Consider the following 25,827-nt stretch of genomic DNA (forward strand, 5'->3'; position numbering starts at 1 on the left):
TAAACATATAACATTTGATCGTGGTTGCAGGTCTCAGCAACATCAACATACATCACACTTTTTTAACCACATATAAGTAATAAAAGGAATAATGCCAATCGAAAAGAAACCAAACTCATAGCAAATTGTTATGTTACAAAAGAATCAAATCGCATCACCATCAGTGTTTTGTTATATTGCCTTTCTCTTTTCAGACTGCAAGTGAGAGTGTCGCTTCAAAACCCAAAAAGCATAACTCTTTCTTCAATGTCTTTTCATGACCAATCAATCTGTGTAGTAGTAGGTTAGTATTAAAGTGATTTTAGCTAACTTGCTCTGTCTTTTTACCCTTTTTGACTTTCTGTGTATCTGGTTTCTTTTTCTTTGATTCACCACTGACCCACGTATAGCCTGCCGGGATAGCAAATGGGTCTTGCAAAGTTTGAGGCTTTTTGCTAGAACCATCTTTGTTTGACCTAGCTCGACGAAACCAAGAAGACGATGATGCGTTGTTGGTGAAGTCAGCTGGACTCTCATAGCCACAAGTAGCAGTAGGACTTGAGGGAGGCGTCTTAAACTCATCTGCAGGATCAACTTCTTCAAACTTTGTGAACGTAACTAGCACTTTTATCGTCGGTACCACTGGAATAGCAACCTACATTTCACAAGCAATCTCAATATAAAACTCATCTTTAAGGAACATTATAAGCTCTTAAACGTTACCTTTACTGGAAACGTTCCTGCGGGAAGCTTTGTGGTAAGAAGCTCCCTGAGACGCCGAATAGCCTTGACTTTGTTTGCGAGTATGTCAAGCAAAGGAAGCAGCTCTTCTGTCTGTAACGGGAAGTTTGTAGATAGCCAGAGCACAGGACGCAAACCTTTCTTGTATTCGCTCTCTTGGTGACTCTTACTAGACACTCTTGGCTTCCTGATATGATCATTATCTACCGAGTGTCTTCCTGGCTTTATCTGATTAGTGTCTCCTAGAAGATTGCTTACCTTCTCATTCACACAAAGAGAGCTTCTCGGAGGCGCGTACTTAATCTCCTTCTCCTGCTTAATCATTGTCGCCTCTTTCTTTCTCCAACCACCTAACCACCCTTTCTTCTCCTGTTTCTTGTGAGACGGACTAGAATCCACACAAGGAGTCTCTACAAAACCATTCTCACTATCCACATTTGGGAACTCTGGTAAGTCCAGCTTAAGAGCAGCCTCTAGCTGCTTCTGCTCTTCATCCGTTAGCACATCGCAGAGCTCATCATCACCACCACCACCACCACCGTTCTCTTTATCACCCGATGAGCCAGGAACTTTTCTAGACTTGATACTAACAACCACATTGTTCATCTCATAGACCTTAGCTCTCCAAGGACCAACCATCTCACTCTTCTCCTGCCTCCTCCAATTCGTCTGCGGGTTTAAAACCGCTTGCGTCACATCGATCCCCGGTCTAAAGATATTGCTCCTACACATCGCAGCCACTTCTTTCTTCACATCTTCATCCGAGGCAACGCTAGACGCACCGTCCAACGCATTCATCACTTCTTTATCCTTATGATTCACCATGTAAAGCGAACCACGAGGTACTTTCCCATCTTCAGACCCATCGCCAAGAAACAGTATACTCTGATCAGACCTCTGGATCTTGAAACCGTCGAAGCCAGCCATAGTCATATCCGCTCTCAGATTAGACCCCACTTTCCACACCTTGTAAGTATCAGAAGGAGCGACCTTTGAGACAAAAGGCACAACGGAGCTCTCAAAGTGAAAACTCATCTCCAAGTAAAAGTCTTTCATCTTCCTCATCGTCGCTACCAAACGAGGCAGCCTCCTGCACCATTTAGCCCACGCTAGAGGCTGGTAATGACGCACGATGATCATGGCGATAGACTCTTGTCTGCTGCAGACAGCTTCTTGCAACGCGTTCCAGCCATCTTCGTTCTGCAGAGTCCAGTCAGCTCCGGCAACCATCAGCATCTCGGCTGATGTTGCATCACAGAGCTTCACCGCTAAATGAAGCGGCGTGTCGCGGCGTGGCACGTCTCTTCGGTCGATAACCGAGGAGATGGCGTCGGAAGTAGCTTCCTCGGATAAGGAGTCTGATTCTGATTGGATCTCGGAAGGGTCTCGTGGCTTTGGGAGGGAAGAGAGGATTGATCTGAGAGTCGCGTGGTCTCTTGAAGCAACGGCTCGGTGCACGGGGCTGTGTGTGTACTTGGAAACATCAATGCCTTCCATTTTCAGATCAAAAGCCTCAACGCTGGATAAAAAAAAAACATCAACTTTAGAGTCGGGTCAATCAGAAACTGGATCAAAGTCTTAACTTTGGTGTCGGGTCAAGTCGGAAACAGGATCAAAGTTTCTTGATTTGAAGTCAAACTAGAACACGGTTCAACCTAATCCCCTTCTTGAGAAAGTTTAAACCTTAATTGGAATCAACGGAGAGAAATGGAAATTTCTAACCTTTTAACTTGCTTCGCAAGAAAGAGAATCACGTCTTACTCCGTAGCTTGAAGCATTGTCCACTCTAAAGCTTCGTGTCTTCTGTATTGTTTTTTTCTTTTTTGTGTTCATAGGAGAGAAGGAGAAGGAGAGAGAGATTCTTGTGATCTAAATCCAGATCAGACACGAGAAAGACGCATGTGGGCGCGTGGACCAAAATAAAACACCGAGAGAAAGAAAGAAATCAATCTCGAGATTGTGTCTTCGGGAAATGATTAAACAAAAGATCGATTGGATCAAGTAAGGAAAGACAATTTTTTAGAGAAAGGGAAGAAGGAATCAGTCGTGAAGTTGCAATTTTGCTTAGTGGGAGGGAAGCAACCAAATCCTAAGACATAGTGAATTTTATATTTCAAAATGTATTATTATATTATATTCATTTGATTCAGAAAATATCAAGTAAAATAAGAAAAAAAATATATTTATATAAATAAATAATAGTACTTAAAATTTAAAAATAAGATGATTTGAACAGATGAGTGAATGATAAAAGTAGTAGCAAAATAAGGAAGGTAAATATGCAAGCGTAAGAATGAAACATATCTGATATTTTAGCGTTGTTTAAGATTTTTTACATGGTTAAACTTTCTTGTGATCGTGTATGTAACAAATTAATTTAATATGTACAAGTTTGGTTATATATATATACAATACAACCAGTCATGATAAATGATATTTACACAATACAACAAGTCAAGAAAATTGAAAAAACACGTACGCAAAATGATAAGCTAATTGATTCTTGATTAATATAACATTTGATTTCTCACATTGTGGCACAAATTGTTTCTTCTCCACTGATCTGTACCCAACCAACATATGCTTTTGAAAGTATTTAGCTATCTGACTAGCATTATATTTAACTGTATAATTCAATTACGGTTATATATTTTCAGTAATCCAACTAACATCACGGTTAGCTGTATAATAACAACACAGTTATGGGTTTTATTTATCCAACTTACATGATGGTTAACGGTGTAATAACAACAAGAACCATCAGTCAAACTACAAACATTCCAACATAGTTGAAAACAAACGGAAGGTCGAAGAATCACACAAACCGAACGAAAACAAATCAAAACAACATTGAGTTCATGAAAAAGAGCGTAGAAAATACAGATCCATAAACATATTAAATGGGAAAGCTGATAACATAACCAAAACTGCCATATAAAGATTCAAACATGCCCACATTTTCTTCATAGATCATTAGTGCTACTCTTTGCACTTTGCTAGCAAGGATAACTTATCCAACATATAGATTTGCAGAAGTCAACACCAGCAAGCTGTGTGTCTAGAAAAACCCAGTGACGATGGCAAACTCGCGGAGAGAGAATCGTACTGGTTTACTAGCGAAAAGGAACCACACCTTGTGCTTCTTCAAGAATTTCAGCTGTCGAAAGAAGGTTTATCGGCTTTCTTCACCAATTTTCCCAACAGAGAAATACGAATAAGCTCAAATTTGTTGGCTTTGAGAGTGTTGAGAATTTGTCTGATATATAAGGGTTTGTGATACGATGTCACTCTGATCCCAACTGATTTTTCTCCCACTGCAAAAACCCTCTCGGGAACAATGCATGATATTCATTTTGGATTATCGTTCTGCATTTTCTGGAATTGTCTACCGCAATTCTTAGAGTTCTTTCTCTAGTGAGTTAATCTGAAAGAAGGAATATTTAGGGTGAGAGAGGAAGAAAGATTAATATTTTAGATTTTGAAAAACTTTGGTTCAAAAACATCAAAATAATTAAATTTAGCACATGACATAAAGCAAATTTAAGTAAAGAATGCATATAATGACAGTATATGATATCTTAGTGAATATACCTAAAATATTTTGTCTACTCTTTGTCGTATGTCAACAGGCTTAGGATGTAGGATTATCAGAGTCATATTTGATTTGTTATAGTGTTCAAAGAATTTGGTATTTTGCTAATTTGTCGAAACTGTGTTGGTATTCTTTTTTTTTTTAGTTTGGATATCTACTTATGAGAATTTTTACTCATATGATTTTATGATAATTTATATCTTTTTATAATAAAAGTTTTAAACCATTGATCACACCGTTTAAAAAGTGAGACTTTTAATAGCTTTAGTAACTTATATTCGTTTATAAAAATTCAAAAATATAACATAAACAAAAAATTAAAATTTATTATAGAATAAATGTGATTGTTTAATTTATTTTTATAAAATGAAACAAAATGATAGATAATATACAAATTGTTATCAAATATGTATTATTCAATATCATTAGTTGTCATATACATTTTAAATCACATTAGGTAATTTTTAACTTCTATTTAAGGAAATAAAAAGAAAGATTTTTTTGTACATTGTTAATTAATTTTATGGTTATTTTAATAAGAAACATAATATATGTTTAGGTGAACTGAATAATGAATGACAAGTATTGTAATATTTTAGTAACTAAAATCTATTTCTATAATAAGTCAATGACTTTAAGTATCATTCTAGTGATGACATATTAACATGGCTCACATGTTAAAATGCTTCTCAAATAATATATATATAAGAGAATGTTTTAATCGATTTCTTTATGGAAAATATTATCGTGTATTTAATCATGAAAAATAAATCTTTTGTAGAAGAAAACGCATGTATAAGTTGGTGTTTGGAATAGAATTTTAAATGTTATGTATTTACTAGCTTTGTATCGACTAGAAGTATCTTGGTAGGATAAAATAGAGGTCAAATTTATTATATTTGTTCGTCATGTAGAGAGACACGATGTGATTATCCAAGAATATCTAGTTGGATTATGGGTTTGGGAAAGGGATATCATGTACATATACAATAATCTCAAATCAAGCATCATCCACTGAGAATGATTTATCAGAATCAAGATTATATCTGTTATATGTATATTTACCATATACAGTTACGAATCTAGAATAATTATTAATCAGAAGCACAAAATCCCCTAATAACTAACTCAATTAGATAAAAAAAAAGTTTCATAACTAAAAAATACTTTCTAAATTTATCCTACAAGGTTCCATATGTTTGATTCTTTTCACAACTACTTCATTTGTTATTTTCTCAAACAAATCTTTTTCAACAAAACAAACAACACAATCATTAAATAACTTATCAATTATCCAATTCTGCAAGCGAGTATATACAATATGCATCGCTGAAAAACATGTTTCAACTGTAACGTTGGCAATAGGTAAAGTCAAAACTAGCCTCAAAAGCCGATAAACCTAAGGATCAAAAGATGTTTCTTTGTCTTCACCTTCATGCATGCAAGATCTCGAAGATCTTTCAAATTAGAAAAAAAAATCATCTTCCCGAAATATAGAGACCTAGTTGATGCTCAGGAGTACTCCACTCGATAGGACCAAAATTTTCAGGATAAAACTCAGACAATCTCAAAACTTTTGACTGATCAAACTCTTAAAATGAATTAGTGGGGCTCAAGGAAGCAATGCAGCCAAGTAGTTATGAGTTTACATCATCAAATCCGTCATTAAACTCTTGCATATCCAATACAGTGTAAAAACATTCAACCTTGTAATGATGCAAGTTGGTTATACTGCTTCTTTTTCTTTCTTTTTCTTGAATTCTTTGAATCAAATTCATCATCCATAACCAGGAACTCAATCTAATAGTTCTCACAAAAGAAAGAAACTTTATTGATCAGAGATCCGCATATGTCATCTCTGATGTTGTACAATTGTTGCTTGGTGGATTTTACAAGCGACGTAGCATTCAGAATGTCATGATTTTTCCTTTGAAGAGCCTTTGCCAAGTTATTTTAATCCCAAAAAGAAGCAACATTAATTGTAAGTATAACACAAATCAAAGGAGTTGAAGTATTTGAGAAGACCATTAGCTTGGCGTCTTTCGATACCATCACTTCCATCGATTTCAACATACTCAAGCACTTTAATGATACAAGTGAACAGATCAACCAATCGCATCAATGTTTTCTAGTCTGAAACTCAACGAGTTTTACTGGATCTTTGAAACAAAATCTATTGGTTCAGTCTCATTCCATTAGTCTTCTCGGACCATATATTTCCTCTTACAAGAAGCTCCAACCACAATCAACAAGACATCAATCTTATCAAAGAAATCTTCAACTTTAAAATTCTTCTGAGCAACTGCAACGACAACTAATTGAGCTAGATGAGCAAAACAATGGACATAACATGCAGAACTGTATTCTCTCAAAATTAGAGCTCTCAACCCATTGAATCATCATTGATATTACTCGCTTCATCGTAACCTTGTCCTCTTAACTTTTTCATCCTCAATCCATGTTTAGCAAACAGTGAATCAACAACACTCTTCAAAAATAAAGAAGATGTTTCTTTCACATGAATCAGGCCAACAAACATTTCTTTAACTATCTTTTGTGTATCAACAAAGTGAAGATCTTATGGTTCTTCGTTATCTGCATATGGTCTAAACCACTGTCATTTGCTCTTTATCTAAAACATGTGAAGATTCATCCACCAACAAGCAAAATACATCATGACCAACTCCTTCAATAATAGATTCAATAAATTCTTCCGCAAATCAATGAACAATATATGTTTGATTTTTATGGGACACCATCTAGTTTTTTTGGGAGACATTCTCTAACACAACTTTACTTACAATCTCATTTTACTCTGTAATATATTTCACAAGCTCCAAAAAGTTTCCCTTGGTAACTGAATCCCTCGATTCATCATGACCTCAAAACGAGAGTCCTTGTCTTAAAAATACCTAGAAGCATCAATTGAAGCATTCAATCTGACTTGTATTCATTTTTAACCGAGTCATTTTGCTTATAAAAATCATAAACAATTGATTGTCTTGGTTTCATTAGAAAATCAGCCATTTTCAATGCACTATTGTGAAAACTATTCATTGTTCCTACATGATCACATACTTTCTATGTCTTGTTCTTGTCATCAAAGTCATTGATCACAAATGCATCACTTCCACATTTGTTTTTAGTGTAATCTCTAAATAAGTAGCAGAACAAACAAAACACTTTATCCTTTCCACACTATATTGTAACCAATCGCCATAGAGATCAAACCAAGAAGGATTGAATAGTCTCAAATTACTTTGAAACAATGTTTTGTGAAATTCATAACCACGAGGTTGACAAGGACCACTCATAAGATATTTGCATTTTACGTCGTCTCTTTGATTTGAAGAATATTCATTTATCATTTACCTATCTCTAGGATCACTAGGTTAATTCTCCAAATCATCTTCAAAGTTTTTTTTTTTTGAGAAGGCAAATCATCTTCAGACTTTTCAGAAGTATATCCAATTTTTTTTAGGTTTGAAATATTTTTTCATTAATTTTTTTTTCTGTTAAAAAAAAAATTAGCACAATATTGTAGTTTCTATGTTCTCACGCTTTTTATTACTTAAATAACATAAATCAAAATTTTCATTTAGTTTTACCTTTTTTAACTTATGTGTTAAACTTGTTATGCACAATCTTTTTGTATACATGCAATTAGATTTTTGTGATTAGGAAAAAATTTAATCGGTAAAAACTGAAAAAAAGAAGACCAGTGCTGGTCTTGAGTTTTGTTGGGAACCATTCAAAACTAACATATATATCTATTTTTCAAAAGTAATATTACATTTTGTAGTTTAGGTTTTGAAGAGATTATGCACTTCGGCCAAAACTACCAAATATTCAAAAAGAAACATGGAATATGGTAAACCTTTGTCTTGCCCATATTTATGGCTTTCACAGCAGCCATGCGTTGTTAGATGTCCTTGTATCAACTCATGTGTGTGTTGTTTCTTTAAAGGGATATATATTTTACTTTTTGTCATTGGAGAGACACTAAATAAATAAGTATTTTAACCATTTTCATTCAATTTAATGCCAACATGAAAATATATCGTGGCTGATTTAACTTCAAACCCGGCAATGACATATAATGTTTCTGATTACAACTATAAAGTTTTAAATTGCTATATAGACTGTGTAGAACATACCATGCACTGCTTGTCGATGATTTTTTTCAACCCAATATTTTTTATATGGATGCAAAAAATGAGATTTCATATTGTATATATAAAATATCGCTAAATAAATTATTCATAAATCATACTCAACATATGGTACATATATTTTGCTTTATGTAATAATTTGTTTCCCAGAAGTTTGTCATTTGTTTCTGTATGTTTTGGTTATTCTGTATTTTTGTTTCAACTTTGTGTTTTCAAATTAATTAAAATTCTAATTTTGTCAGAAAAAGAATATCATTGATAAATATTTTTTGAATTTGAATATTTAAAATTTGAAAAAGAGTATACAGAAACTATGTAGAAATTATTTTAATTTTATTTTTGGTATATTGATTTATTAGTTACCATTTGCTTATGTGCAAATCAAGAAGAAGTTTTATACATTTTCTTATAGAAATCAGAAATTGAGTGTATTGAGTAAAACAACTTGGGTTAAGAAATTCTACAAAATTATAAAAACACCTTCCATTGTCTCAATACTTTCTAAATAGGTTTAAAAATCTAAGTAGTATTGTAACTATTAAAGTACATTGGATTTGATTAAGTTTTCACATTGTGTTTCTTTTTGGGTGTAAATGTTAAGTCGGATTATTTTTGTTGGCTTAATTTAGTTAATTGTACAATATTTATTTAGTTTTGGTTTATATGTACATATATACATTATATGAAAATGAGAAAATATATTTTAATCCAACAAACTTATTTTTTTTTTGTTCTTTAGTTTTTTTCTTTTTCGTAATAGTAACTTCATGTTTCTTGATCTCTGAAGACCATTCAAGGTTTCCTCAAAAAAAAATTTGATTCAGGATAGTTATTAAAAAAGATTAATTTATAACTTATAAGTCTATTTTTAAGACTAAGAATCCTAAAGCCAAAGATTCAGAAATAGCTGGGTTCTTTGTTGCAGTTAAGTTTCGTCATAATTTTTTTCTTTTTTAGATAATGCACTTGCATTTTTACATTAGTAAAAAGATATTTGCAGTAGTCGATTTCTCTGTTTCATCAAGCTATGATCAAATTTAAGTAAACTTAATCTTTGAACAAATTCAAGTAAACTTGGCGAATATATGTATATCAAATTAGCATAAGAGTATTCCATAAATTACATCTTTACTAGGGTTGCATATGATAATCACTCGATAGCTTGAGTTGTTCAAAATGTTTGTTATTAACAAACTGTGAAAATAACTTTAGAATTTGGATTTTAAATAGCTTGTATACTGTTGACAAAAGGGAAAATAGTTAGTATACTATCACTGTTATGAGTTATCTCGCCTATATAACACGAGTTCTAACTATATTATACGAGTTGAGAACTTAAGAAGGTAAAATGTTGGAGATTATAGTAGACAAATGACTAAACAACATGTCCGAGTAACATTACTATGCATGTTGAAGACCATATATTTGCTAGTACATTTAGTTATGGTGTGGCACACCAAATTATGCAGCAATAATCGCTACTTCTACATCAGCAGTTCATTGCTTTTGTTTTTTTTTTCTTTTGTCAACCACTAAATATGTTAAAACATTGAAACTTGACAAATTTAAAGTATCTGCTAAAATAAATATATACCGTATACTAAAACTTATTAGGTTCCAAATTTAATTTATCTCTCCATATATATGTATATAATAATTGAATATAAATTTAATCAATCCAAAAATTGTTTGCATTAAATGCTACAAATAAGTGAATAACAAATAAACATTTGTTTATCGTGATCTCCAAATAATCAAGATAACTGATTGATCTTTTGCAATACTGGAATTGAAATCCCTCTTCAGATCGGTCATCTCCCATTTTCATAATTAAGAATGACTTATTTTCATGTTTTTTATTAATCATTATGACCAATTGCAATTTTCCCATGTGGACAAGAGATTTTCTTTCTCAAAACACTATATATGTAAGAACAACTTATTTTCATGTTTTTATCAATCATTTTGACCAATTGCAATTTTTTCATGTAGACGAGAGATTTTCTTTTTCGGAACACTATATATGTACAATTGATTGAAACACATACTTCAAAATAAATACTGATGTCCCCAGTACCATATAATTAGATTACATGAAATGCGTTAATTTAAAACCTCACAATCACTAATCAATATATCTAAAGGAGAACTATTGTTTTCCGTCGGTAAAATAATAATTAAAAATTGTGTTTACTCCATAGGTTCAGAAACAAGTGTATTGAATTTATTCTAACTGGTCGTATATTTATTTTGACTTACTCCCCTCATATTTGTGTAAAAGTTCGTATTAAAAAATAAATAAATAAATCTTTTAGTCAAAAAAAAAATCTCTAATTTTCAATAATATTTTAGATAGAATATATGAATAATTCAGTTGTGTGTTCTATTGTTGCATAGGATCACTTGTAGAATGCTAAATGATATTCCATTGTTGCATAGGATCACTTGTGGAATGTTGATTGTATTCACTGCATTGCAATCTATGCAGAAATGAAAATGTTGGAACTGTACACTTCCTGGTGACAACTGCCCCCTCATTCAGATAAGTTTCAAGTTTCTTTAAATATAATTTTTGTCTTCAAACCATTTTCCTATATCATATTAGGGAGAGAGAATAAAATTTGTCCACGCGTAAGCATAATGAATTTGATAACTTGATAAATAAACACCGTATACAATCAAATTATCCATTCTCAAAAAAATAGAATTAAGTAAAAACATCATTGACACATAAACAAGCTTAATCATACATGTTTAAAGATAATGAATAGTATTTAGTTTTCATAATTTACGTTTACCTTTATACCATTTACTCATTTTGAAATATATTTTAGAGATTTTATACATATTGATAAAACATGTTACATTTTGATTATAAATATATTATTTTTTATTAATTATTTTCACAATTTTCAATCAATAAAATTTAATAAAATAATATTTTTAAAAAAAAATTTTACAGTTTACCACTATTACTAAAAGGTACATTAAACTGTAAAAATATTTTTTGAAGTATTTTTCTAAAACATGAATTATTTTACAACGGAATGAGTATGATATAAAAATATGTAGAACAATAAAATTTGAAAAGTTATAGTTTAAAATTTATTTCATGTTTTAGTTTTACAGCTAAATTACGTTTATTTATTCAGCTGTTTTATAGTTATGTTATATATATATATATATATATATATTAGTTTAAATATTTTATTTTCCTTTAAAACTTAATTTTTCATCTAGCCATTTCATTAGTTTACTATTTAATTATATACCAGTCAAATAAGACAAACTAATTCAAAATATCCTACATATAGGTATTTAATTGACTATCATATTCTTTAAAATACAGTTGGACGCCGTGAGATTGTTTCCCTAAGAAGCTACATATTGACACGTGAAATAGAATTACTCCTTTCAGGATATCTCATAACGCCAAGTGTTGGTCGTTCTTAAGCGGTCGGAGCGACTATAATCCTACACGTACAATCGTACCACGTGAAGCAAGATCAATTTCGCGTAATACAACGTTATAAAATCCGAAAGAGACAATGTCATCAAATGTAAATTAAGGATTCTGTCATCATCTTTATTTTGTCTGGCTACCAAGTTATGAGGTCGTCTCATGTGAGCTTGTTGCATTATACAAAGCTTAATAACTATATATTTCGAAGCTAGATTCCAAACGGGCCATCAAGATTCTCCTTAATATATAACTTCAGAGTAAGACATGTAGCAAAGTTGGTGTTGGTATTGATCACTGACGTCCTTATATCTATACTATTAAAAAAGAAGGAGTTCCAAAAAATCTACTTATAAAAAGTTATTGGACCTATTCATTAAACTTAGCTATTTTTTTGGCCTCACTTTATATATTTCTCTAACTATACACTAATCAATTATCTTATATTTCTCTAACTATAAAATAACCAATGCTCATATTTAATACTCAACTTGCTATAATACACCAAAGATTTATACATCAATATTATTAATTCAGAATCATTGATATATTTCACTCCTATTTTTCTTTGGAATATTACTTTTGTGCCACTAAACCTATTAAGAAAAACAGATTATTTTATAACTGATTTAATAATCATACAACCCATGATCATTTTTCTTTAACAAAAGCAGTTACTATAAAAACATTTGGATTTATTGGTAATTAAAGTCTGAACAATACCATACTTTTAATTCATATTAAATGTTTTATGACCCAAACTAACATAAAAACATGATGCAAGTACGGTTAACAGAAAGTTAAAAATATGATATCATTCTACGGTTAAAACATATTAACTTCCAATTACGATTAGAGAAATACTTCACAGTACAACAACAAGCTTAATTATATTTCAAAATTATAGCTTTTTTTTTAAACCTTCCTAAGTTATTTTTGTGATAAAAATCTTTTACAACTGGGTTTATTAGGAGAAAGGTATTTGTATAAATATTTTCTCAGGAAATTATAGCACTTTTAGAATGTTTTTTATGTTTAAATAAAATATATTATTTATTTTTAACATTTATAGATAACTCAACTATACTCAACTTAATAATAATTTTATTTCTAAAACTCAAAAATTTAATCTTAATATAGTCATTATAAAACCTATAAACTAGAATGTATAACATAAAAAATGTAGTTTATTCAATTTTATATCTTAGTAAAATTTATATGAGAAATTTAATCAAATTTTGAAAAATATTATCATGTTATTTTAGATTTTTACCATGTCATCTGGTATAGATTCACGAGTTAATATGTGTTTTAGATTTTAAAGGATTTTAAATAATGGATTTTTATTAAATTGAAACTAGATTATATATGGTGACTGCGTTTACTGGTTTGACTGTGGATACCACTTATTGGTGTTTTGGTTCTTTTTAGTGGAAAATTAGACTGAATGTTGACGACTTATTAAGATATTTTTTTTAATATTTGAAAAACATGTTTGAGTAATTTTTTTTATTGGATAATTCAGCTTATAAATAGTATATTTAAGATATTTGGTTATTTAGAAATTACATATAATTAATATTTGTAGATATATAATTTATATTTTAAAAATTCAGGTATCTATTTATCTTGGTTCTAGATATATATAATATGTTCGGTTATTTATAAATTTTGGTTCAAGTTTGGTTTCATTTTTTCAATTTGGTACAGGTTGATTATTCGGTTCCGAATAATATGGCCAAACTTATAAACTATCTTATATAAAAATTTATATTAAAAATTATTAAATTCAAGAAATAAACCCGCGCTTTCTAAGCGCGGGTCAAAATCTAGTTGGTTTTAAAATCGATCTTTTATTGAAAATTTTGCATTCTTTTTCTTATTCATTTACATGGATGGACATGCTAATTTCGCATGTCTCATGTTTATTACTTATTACAACCAGTCACTTTAACTAAGACATAATCAATGTTAGTAAAGGTAATATATATTCTTGATTCTCTGTCGACAAATAGTTTTTGAGACTTTAACAGTTTAACTTCACTAATTTTAACGGAACTCAAACAAATTCAATTCGTTTAAAAAACTACGGAAAACGCCCAGTCAAGGATCTCTCTTGATTAATGCATTGATCTCAACAGTAAACAGGAATGAATACATGATGAATCTCTAAGCAATTGCCAATGCTAGAAATTTGGGTACTGCTATGCGGGTATCGTATTCCCTCTGGTTGCTTTCAATTTTTCTTTTTACGATCTCTGTCAAGTTAACTCGTCTTTTAATTTATACAGGGTCACTTCATCAGGCATAATCCTTGTGGCAATTAAATAGGCCCTTTTAATCAATTGATTCAACCTCTCTTCTTATCCATGTTAGAATAAGTTCACTGCGATCTGCGCTAACATATAACATAAACAAGTATGTCTTTAACTCTTACAAGGCAGAAAACGTGGACCAGGTTAGGTTTTTCACATTTTCGACCTATGAGCCCACATGCAGTTTGTGTTCACTCTCTTTTTTTTTGTCGTCAGTTTGTGTTCACTTACATAACGTGGACTTTACTTTCACCGAGTGTGGTCTAGTGATGAAACTATTTCCAACTGGCCTGATTCGGCACCATGTACTAAAACGACGTGTAATTCTTTTTTAATAAATATGATCTCTTTAACCAAAATTAATAACTATGCATGGACTACTTAGCTCTTTCCTCCAATAGTCTGATTTGAATCACATGTATATGCACAATATTATTTGGGGGTAACTACTCAAAGCCATAACATGCAGATTGAACTCATCACATTGTCCACTATTTAGGTATTTCAATTTTGTCCTCGTCCGATTAATTTGTTAATCAAGCATGAACTTATAATGTGTACACTTTGGAAATTAGAAATGATTAGTGAGCCATGTTTAACCAAAAATTTGCAACTTCCAACACTAAATATAAGAGACTGGCTACCCATAATCTTTCAAAAGAAAATTGAAAAAAACAAAATATAATAAATACAGTTTTTACCAATATATTTTGAAAAAAATATATTATAAATTTATCCAATAATATGCAATCAATTACAAACATGTTATTAGTTATAATATCTAATAAGAAAATAGAAATGTGGTTGTTTTAGATACAAATAAAATAAAATAGCATTATCTAGAATGATATATATATATATATATATATATTTATTTATTTATTTATTTATTTTTGAAACTAGAATGATATATCTTCCTTGAAGTCTTCTCTTTTTGCCTTGAAACCCAACCCACGTGGTGGAGTTGGCGGTGCTTCCATGAGCTCATCCTGGTTTATTACGAGATCATGACATAACTACACAAGAAAATATCAATAAAGACACTAGCCATTTAGAATAGTGGCTTGATGCAAATATTCTTTTAGAACAAAACAATATTCGAATCTCCGCATTGTTGCAGTTTGTTAATACTGCAAAACAAAAGATAGATGTAGTGCAGTTACTGATCAAGATTAATTTCTTTGGTCAAGATTAATAGGCTATGATTTGTACTTAATATCATCGTTGCACCCAAATACAAACTCCTATAGTGTAAGATATTGTGTTATTTACGTTTGGAAAAAGTCAAATTAGTTCATACCAAAAATTTCCGGCTGAACCAGTTGAATAAAAGGTGAAATGGCACTAAAAAAAATTAAATTTAAGAAACTAACCATGAGTTAGAGGGATATAGGAAGAAAAAGAAAGAAAGAAAAGGGAAGGATGGTTAGTTTTTTTTAATGGTTATAGGGCCAAAATTCTCTTCAATAAACCAGGAGCCTGACCGACTCTCACGGACCGTCTTCTCTTCAAAAGAAAAAACAGAAAGCATATTCCTCAGTTGTCATCTTACGCATCATTCATCAAGCTTCCACTACCATCTCTCCCAAATGTATTCCAACAGCAACTCCACATTATCCATGGCACATAAGAATAATTGATTTTAACTTTTGAGCGTGCAGTTAGATATACCATCCACTCCATATTAGTAATAAACGTTGAAGTTTTGTTAACACACCACACGAAGTTTACGTTAGTGTTAAAACACACAGACCTCGACACCTACCAAGTCATACTATACCAGTTATAGTCCCTGTTCGGATGACCGGTAAATATGCCCAAATCAGTGTAGTCCGGCGTTGATCCGCGTAAGACTGTCTAATTTCCGCGTTGACATCTAAATTTTTATTTTATATTTTGTCTGTGTAAAGTTGAAATACGGTTGATTATTTTTTACTTATTATTGACAGTCTTTACATAATTATTCAATACTAAATAATTACAATTAGCTATTAAACCCAAAACAAACACATAATTACTGCATTTAAGGATTTTTTCGTACCAAACATACCATAATCTAAATATTCGACGAATAAAAAAAAAGATGTTTAAAATTATATATAAAAAGTTATATAATTATGTCTAAAAACATGTATCATCATGTTTAAAATTAGTTGAATATATTATATATGTATTAAATTATATTTAAAATTAGGTTCTGCGTAATCTCCGAGTATTCCTTGATTTTCTGGTAACTCGTTAGGTTCGGAGTTGCCGTCCGATTAGCACCAACGTAGTTCCGAACGGGAGTTATTTATATATACTCTCTTTCATTTAATAGATTAGTTTCCCCAAAATCTTCTTAAACATGAGACAATACATTTATTTGTAAAGCACATTATTTATTCCTATAGGCTCCCACCTCTTTGAAAAGATTCACTAACTTTGTTTTGGATTTAAATACACAAATATCTTAGAGTAATTATGATATATGCATAGACGTATGGTTTTATCAATAGTTATCTATATTGTAAATTTTTAATAATATAATAGAGATAATTATTTGCCACATGTCAATACTCTACTAAATTTTTTTTATTTTTAAATTCAACCGCTAGTAGGTTGAGAAAACAAAAACAAACCAAAAAATCTTTTAGAAAAAAAACAACTTATAAAACGTGACCATGCTCCTTCATGTTTACAATGCAAAATATCATTCACTCCACTCTGACCTCGCCACCATGCAACACTCTCTCCGCTCCAATCTTCTTCCGCCGGAAACATCCTCACGTTTTCATTTACGCCCACAAATCAAGCATGCAAATATTACTAAGTCCCAACTTCTCATTAATAACCCTTTCAAGAAAACAACAAAACCTCCAGACTTCCCTCCTCTCCTCACTTCACCGGCGACGTCACCTCCGTCTCCGGTTAAGCTCAAGCCGACCCATCATCACTTAAACCCTCTCCAGAAGCTAGCAGCTTCCATGCTCGACAAAATCGAGTCCTCCCTCGTTGTACCAATGGAACAAAACCACCCGCTACCTAAACCGACCGATCCATCTATTCAATTATCTGGAAATTTCGCTCCCGTTAATGAATGTCCGGTTCAAAACGGTTTAGAAGTCATCGGTAATATTCCTCCTTGTCTACGTGGAGTCTACATCCGTAACGGCGCTAATCCTATGTTTCCGCCGTTAGGTGGACACCATTTGTTTGACGGTGACGGAATGATTCACGCAGTTAGCATCGGTTCTGATAACCGGGTTAGTTACAGCTGCCGGTACACTAAAACAAACCGGCTTGTTCAGGAAGCCGAGCTTGGCCGGTCGGTTTTCCCTAAACCCATCGGCGAGCTTCACGGTCACTCGGGTTTGGCTCGACTCGCTTTATTCGCCGCTCGAGCTGAGATTGGTCTTGTGGACGCGACACGTGGCATGGGTGTAGCTAACGCCGGCGTCGTTTACTTTAACGGAAGATTATTAGCCATGTCAGAGGATGATCTCCCTTACCACGTGAAGATCAACGGCCATGGAGATCTCGAGACGATCGGACGGTTCCAATTCGATGAACAGATTGATTGTCCAGTAATAGCGCATCCTAAAGTGGACCCTACCACAGGAGATCTTCACACGCTGAGTTACAACGTTTTGAAGAAACCTCATCTCAAATATCTTAAATTCGACACGTGCGGGAAAAAGACACGTGACCTTGACATCACACTCGAGCAACCCACGATGATTCACGATTTTGCAATAACCGAAAATTTTGTCGTGATCCCAGATCAGCAAATGGTATTCAAATTATCCGAAATGATTCGGGGCGGGTCACCGGTTATCTACGACAAAGAGAAGATGTCCAGATTCGGGGTTTTGTCAAAACAGGATCCGACCGGGTCGAGTGTAAATTGGGTCGATGTACCCGACTGCTTCTGTTTCCATCTATGGAACGCGTGGGAAGAGATAGCCGAGGACGGTGACCCGGTTATCGTCGTCATTGGGTCGTGCATGAACCCGCCCGATACGATTTTCAGCGAATCTGGAGAACCGACTCGGATTGAATTAACTGAAATACGGTTAAACCTGCGGACAAAAGAATCGAACCGGAAGGTTATTGTAACCGGGATGAATTTAGAAGCGGGTCAAGTAAACCGGAATTTCCTGGGCCGAAAAACCCGGTTCGTTTATTTAGCGGTAGCGGATCCTTGGCCGAGATGCAGTGGCATCGCAAAAGTTGATTTAGAGAACGGAACCGTTATCCAATTCAAATACGGACCGGGCCGGTTCGGCGGCGAACCGTATTTCGTAGCGGACGGAGAAGGAGAAGACGAAGGGTATGTAATGGGGTTTGTGAGGGACGAAGAGAGAGATGAGTCGGAGTTTGTGGTAGTTGACGCATCGGAGATGAAGCAAGTAGCGGCCGTGCGACTACCGGAGAGAGTACCGTACGGTTTCCACGGAACGTTCGTGAGCGAGAATCAGTTGAAGGAACAAGTTTAATTTCTGACGTAGGAGTATTTTCATAATTCTGCAAACCCTCCTTTTAATATTTTGTGTTTAATTGCTTTGTTAGTATATCATTTGTGTATAAGAATTAATAAGGGAGACGTTGTTGGCTTTGTTAACTTAATTACTGTTTATAGAAAGATTCTCTAGTTATTTATACATGCTGAATTATCAAAAAGAAAGTTCAGTCTCTTACCGTATTCGGTTTAACCTAGCGTGTACAAAAAGTTTGGAATATAGGTATAATATCACTTTCATGTATTTTCATTTCACACGTGATTCAAAAACAAATCTCCATATTAATGTGTATATTTGAAAGTTTCGATAACCATTAGCACTAAGATAGAAATGGACCACTTTCGTAAAACGCTAACTATTTATGTTGCATGAGCATTTATTATATAGTGTGCAGCCAATGAGAACGGCCACGAGAACGATGAATGATTTGATAACCTTCACTTACCAAGTGACTATATATAGTATCAATAATTTAATCATGGGCCACGGTTAATTGTTTTGTTTGGGATGTAGTAAGCGTTCTTCAGCCATCCGCATGATTTCACTCAAAATATATCCAAAATTCGATCATTGGAACTATGCCAGAAACTTTGTACAATAGACAAATTGTTTGTTTGCAGGAGCTACATGTACACATATTCTAGAGAATATATATTTCATAAAAGTGATTGATGCAATAAATCTATTTCATTGTTAATATTATACCTTTTTAACACTTGTTAATATAATACTTAAAACAAACGTTGTGGGAGGAAAAGTCTTAGAACAATTTGATTATATGTTTTATGACATATTAATTAGAAAATTATTTACTAAGGACTCTATCTTAATAAGTTTAAATTTGGATTCAGATCTATCGGAAATTAGGATAATGAGATGAAGTTATATTAAACATACTTCAACCATGTGTTTTAGAAATTTTCCACTGATACTTGATAGTTTATACTCACACAACAACTTGTTATGAGTTTTTAATTTGTTGTCGTCTATAACGTGTCACTTTTTTTTTTGTAGAACACTTGTTATGTGTATTCTAAAATATCTGTTAAAAAACATAAAAATACGTAAAAAGTCAAGAGCGCATAGAAAAATAAAAACCAACTCAAGAAAAAGTCCAATGATTTTATATATCAACCAATGTTCGAACTTCTAACAAAACATGAGATAGCCCCGAAACGACATCGACTGTGCCCTTGACACTACACATTGGAATTGTGCCCAGTGCCCACAAAAAAAAAATCACCAACTCTCCTTTTCAAATAAATAATGGACCAGTATGTTTTCAGGAATTATATGTAGTTAAATGTTTAGTGAAAGATTACCTTTAGGGTTTACCAGAAAAAAGGGATTACCTTTAACAATAAACACGTTCTTTAGAGAATTATTTTGTAGAAACTAAGGGTTTCATGCAGGGCCGTCTTTTAGCACGTGCAAGTGGAGCGGTCGAACAGGATCCAAAATTTTAGAGGGTCCAATATTTTTTGTTTTAGTTATAAATTTAAAATCATATATTTATAAAAAAATCAGAATAACTATATTTTTGTTTAGTCTTCGTATTTATAAAAAATAAATATAAATTTCAATAAATTAGGAAGTAATTAGTATTTATATCAATTATATATTTGGAAAGTAAGAAATAGTTGTTGATGTGTGTTTGAATATTTTATGGTAGTATAGAAAGTAAGTATTTTAATTTGATTATGTTTAGGAAAAATTATCAATTAGTGATAATAAATAGGGAGAACAAGATATATTTTCTTCACCGTTTTTAAATAAAAAATAGCAAACACAAAAAAGCAATGTTTTTAAACCCTACCCGGACACTGAACCGGACGACTTACCGGGTCGCTGGGTCACTGGGTCGACCGCGGATGAACCGCGGGTTAATATATGAATTAATTTTATTATATAATAATATATTAACTATGAAAATAAATATATAAAAACAAAAGTTTTATATTTTTTTAATGTTTTTTAAAACATAAAATAATAGTTTCGATATGTATGTACTATGTTTAAAAAGTATTTAACAAATACTTAACTTTAGTTTTTATATTTTTATTTTCATTTGACATGCAAAATATAAAAAAAATAGTTTAGACTATTTAAAATTTTCTGTAACAAAGTAAGAGTTATGACATCTAGAAAAATCAAGATATAAAACTCACAAATATTTAAATATATAATTTGAATAATAAATTAACTTCAAATTCAAAATAAACTAAAAGTAAAAGATCATTGCAATAAATTGTCAATAGCAGAAATAAACTAACACCAAATCACATCAATTAATTTTGGTTTTCTCTATCATCGTTCACTTCATTTTTTTAGGTGGTATAGTGAAAAATCTTTTCAAAATCTAAAAATTACAAATATAAAACTGAAAAGGAAAAACCTAACTTTTTTTTTGTCAGCACTTAACTTTTTAATTGAAAACTTAGAATATAAAACATAATCTAAAAACTAAAAAAAGAGTAAAAGTTATTTATTGGTTTAACCGGCGGTTCAACCGGTATCGGGTTCTGGGGTTTATTGGGTTTTTGCGGGTTTTTACGGGTTTTTGCGGGTTTTTAAATATTGGGTTTTTCATAAAACCCAAACCGGATTTTTTCTGGGTCACCGGGTTTACCGGTTCAACCATGGATCCGGATCGGGTTTTAAAACACTGCAAAAAAGGAAAAAAATAGCCTACAACTTCTGTCGACAAGCAAAAAAAGAGTACATAACCTAATCAAAGAGTATATAGCTTTTTGTCTAACTATTATCCAGATTTTGTTATTCTATTATATTTATAGATTATAATTTCTGGTTGTGGATAATAAACGTAAAAAAACTGAAAAAGCTAGAAGAATGATCAAATTTGATGATTTGATCGATGATTTTGCATTGAAAACTAGAAAATTATGTTATTTAGATATAAAATAATTAAATTGATGTATTTATTTATATTATAATGATATTTAGTAAAAAAATCTAAATTATTTTAAATTATTAAAAAGGGAATTTTTGTTTGAACAGGGTCTGTATAAAGTTTGAGACGGCCCTGGTTTCATGTTTACCACAAAAAGGGTTTCATAGACATGCAGTCATACACTGTATTTAATTAGAATGACACATGCTAGCAAATAGAACAAGCAAGAGGATATTTTTATTTCAAAGTTCAAAGGTAGTGGACAAAAAAGCATTTTATGACATACATGCAAAGAAGTAAAGATTCCGAAACGAAACCAAAAAAAGATGAAAAGATAAACAACATAACCTAAGCTACACTTGTAACTTGTAAGTAAATACTGCTTTACATTTTTTAAAATTACTAAACAAATTTTGTTCTTCTTATTATCTTGAGAGCACGCTAATCTTAGCCAATTAATGTGTTTTCAAAAACATTGCCATATACTTCCTGTGGTTTGACAGATTCAGATTTTAAGAACAATTATTAACTAACGTTTTATTGAAACCATCAGCGGAATTTTCATTAATATGCCATATATAGCCAAGGTGTATGATTTAGCCTGTAGATAACGATGAACCATTGGCGAATTTTTGTAGATTCCAAACTGTATCGTTATTTCTTATAAAGAAAAAATGCGATAGAATGTATAAATAAAAATCAATTAGTAACAACTGTAGAATATCTAATAAATAGTTTGTTTTTGTGAAAACATTTACTAACGTCTTCAGTTTAACTAGCTAGTGACCGTTAACTTCTCAATTCGCTAAGTTTTAGGTCTACTTTAAAAAGTTTTGGAACACTCAGCTTTCATTTTTATCTGAATAATAAGAAAATATCGAATTCTTAAATTGTTGAGTGCTAATGGGCACGACTAACCCGCCGACACACCCAAGTCGTTCGTACACCTGTCCGAACTTACTCTTTTAGTGGATCAGATGAAAACGTTTTAGGAAAATTAAAACTTTTCAAATCTTTAGTTACCAAAAGTTATCTACTGTATAAGTTTATTTGATGGAGGAGCGTACCCTGAGTGCCACTTTAATAAGTCAACTCTTTAGATAAGTTTATTTATATATTGAGTTGCTCCTTTTTAATTACCTTTAATTTCAACTGTTAAAGTCATGTTAATGATGTTAATTAGCTTTTCGGTGTTTATGTTGCATATAGTTGATTGCCAAAAACACGAAATGATTATTTATAATATCTCAACTTATGGAAAGTTTTTTTGTATAAATCAAAATTTTAACAGATTTTTAGATAATTTTGTCAACCTTAACCGATTTTGAGTTTTGATGGTGTGATCATATCATCAAGTTTCAAGGTTTCAAACTCAAATGGTTTTAACCGTTAAATTACATAAACTAGTATAGAAAAAGTTCAAATACCTTTACAGTTAGCTATAATTTATATTAAATAACTAATATTAAGATTAGTTGTTCCTGTAAAGTTTTAGCCAGCTAACAACATTTGATAGCATGTTGGAGAACTAATATTATGTTTAACAGAATTTTTACCTCCACATTATAAACCATAAGCCTTAAACGCTAAATCCAAAGAAGATACGTAAATCATAAATCCAAACTCTTAAATTTAAACTCAGAAGATAAACCCTAAGCTCTAACCTTAAATCTAAAACCTAAAAGATAAATTTTAATAGGCTGTCATAGGCTAATCAATAATCATAGTCCATAGTCATATTTTATCTATTTAGAATAAATTAGTTTAACAAAGGGTTATCTAAGACTATGTACAGTGGGGAGTTGAATAAAAGGTTGAACTGTTGAATTCTTGCAACGAGGGTGTTGAAAAATGAAATTTGATGATGTTGATTAATTGGTGTTGAAAAGATTCAACATGTTGAATAAGAAGAAAATATGGACCAACGACGACACATGTCACTTTTTTGATATTTTGATATTTTCTTAGTTATTCAAAACCAATTAATCTCATTATAAATTCAATAACAGATTTTTATTTCTTATACTAAAATTTATCATTTTAAACTATCTATAAATAGAAACTAGGTTTATTTAATTTGGATATAGAAAAAAATAATTATTAATTAATAAAATAGAATGTTGAATTTTATTCAACAAAAACATTGTAGTGGATAAAAATTGAATGTTGAATGATGATGTGGAAGAAAGAGAAGATGACATAAAGTGTTAAAAGATGAAGTGAAGGGTGTTGAATCTTAAAACCATTATACATAGTCTAAGATATTTTACATCTACTTTTCTCACTTTTCAATACAACTTTCTGTTTTTTCAAATATGTAACTTATTTGTGTATACTGAACTAATTAACTATAAAATAAATATAATTTAATAAAACACCACTTGAAGGCAAATAAATGAAACATAAATTGGGTTGTAACTAGAAAAACCCAATTCGAAATGGAAATGAACAAGAACTCAAATTAGTTTCATGGGCTACACACATACATCTCCTTTATAATATCAAGGGATAACTTGCTTAAAACCAAAGAAAACTTATGATATTAGCTACATACCAAGAACAGTAAAACTTGTAGTTTTGTTGGCATAATGGGTGATATGTAATGACAAAATTAGCCTCAGAAGTTTCAGATAGAACTTGTGTCCTATAGGGAAGTACAACTAATAGGTTAGCTGAGAATATTTTATTAGATTTGTCGATATTTGGCAAAGATTTAGTATAGATTTGGTTATATTAAACAAAAATACTTGTTTTCTCTCTCATTATCGTTGTTTTTTTCTTCATCTTCTTCTTCTGTTTTTTTTTTTACATTTGCCTGATGAATCTAAACAAAATTAAAAAGATCGAGAATTCTGAACAATTTCATGAGTTCATAAGTTTCTCTGCTTATTTCTTTAGGAGTTCATGAGTTGCAAACAACCAAAGAAAATCATGAATTTCCTTCTTCTTTTTCTATTTTCTTCCTCTACATAAACACTTGAGCGCATCCAACCATTCATCATCATTATCACAGTCCCGAACAAGATTATGAGTTCTCTCTACCAGAGTTCATTCCCTATCATACAAAAATTTTCCCGAGTCATTTTTCCAACAATCAAGACGGTACCGTCTCAGAATTAGATGGCTGTCTAGTCGTGTATATGGTTCTTATTCGTTTAGCCAGCTAATCAAATATGGACTTGGTCTACTTCACCATCCTCCACTTGATAAAAACTCAGTGACACGATGTGAACTAACAAAAACAAAGATAATAGTTAGCTGTTTTATATTCTTTTCAGTGACACATAATGAACTGATCTTGCAAAACAGGTTTGGAGATGAGCTTGAGAAGTTCTAAATAATTTGTATTAAAAATGCTAAATTCTTTGAGTACTATATATTGATGATAGTTACAATAAGTTAAAAACTTCTAATATGATAATTAGACGAGTACAATATATAATAGATGTATATATTAATTGTTAGCTTGTGTATAGAGGAGTTTAGCCGGTTATAAATGATTCAAATATATTATTCTTGAAATGATGGTTATTTACATTTTGGCTTACCATACATATTAAAATATTGATTTGCTTATCAGTAATATAATGTGAACTAACACAAAGATCATAGTTAGTTTTCTTATATTGAGTTCAATGACATGAATTGAATTAATCTTGTAAAACAGGTTTAGAGATGAGCTTGAGGAGGTCCAACTAGCTAATTCGTATTGAAAATGTTAAATTCGTATATTGATGATAGTTAGAGTAAGTTAAAAATTTCTAATATGATATATCAAATAGTTATGCTATGATAATATGATAATTACATGGCTACAATATAGCATGGATGTATATATTAAATCTTAGCTTGTGTATAGAAGAGTTTAGCCGGTATAGATGATTCAAATATCTTATTCTTGAAAATGATGGTTATTTGCATTTTATTAAAATGAAAGGTTTTAGCCTATCTTTTTTATTAGTTGAAGTAGTGGATGACTTCAATATATCATGGACATATAAATTAAATCTTAGATTGCGTAGACCATATTTAGCCGGTTACAAAGGATTCAAATATATCATTCCTAAAAGTGGTGGCAGTTTGACTTAGCCATACATATAAAGTGATAGACAATCCTTTAGTTGCCAACACGGATAACAACTTGAGAATACAAAC

General features: G+C 31.5%; 2 protein-coding genes across 2 annotated transcripts; one reads left to right on the top strand and one right to left on the bottom strand.

Moving 5' to 3' along the window:
• Positions 1-98: 98 nt before the first annotated feature.
• On the bottom strand, positions 99-2,992 carry LOC106450589 (ankyrin repeat domain-containing protein 13C-B-like). The gene is made up of 3 exons (XM_048736544.1): positions 2,443-2,992; positions 703-2,239; positions 99-634 (listed from the first exon to the last, which is right to left on the bottom strand). The coding sequence occupies exons 2-3, from the start codon at positions 2,215-2,217 to the stop codon at positions 302-304; spliced, it is 1,848 nt and encodes a 615-aa protein (XP_048592501.1). The 5' UTR covers positions 2,218-2,239; positions 2,443-2,992; the 3' UTR covers positions 99-301.
• A 13,457-nt stretch (positions 2,993-16,449) lies between these two features.
• On the top strand, positions 16,450-18,925 carry LOC106454477 (9-cis-epoxycarotenoid dioxygenase NCED6, chloroplastic-like). Its single transcript, XM_013896595.3, has one exon. The coding sequence runs from the start codon at positions 16,923-16,925 to the stop codon at positions 18,735-18,737; it is 1,815 nt and encodes a 604-aa protein (XP_013752049.2). The 5' UTR covers positions 16,450-16,922; the 3' UTR covers positions 18,738-18,925.
• Positions 18,926-25,827: the final 6,902 nt, after the last annotated feature.

Source organism: Brassica napus, chromosome A7, assembly GCF_020379485.1.
Source record: "Brassica napus cultivar Da-Ae chromosome A7, Da-Ae, whole genome shotgun sequence".
NCBI classification, from domain to species: Eukaryota; Viridiplantae; Streptophyta; class Magnoliopsida; order Brassicales; family Brassicaceae; genus Brassica; species Brassica napus.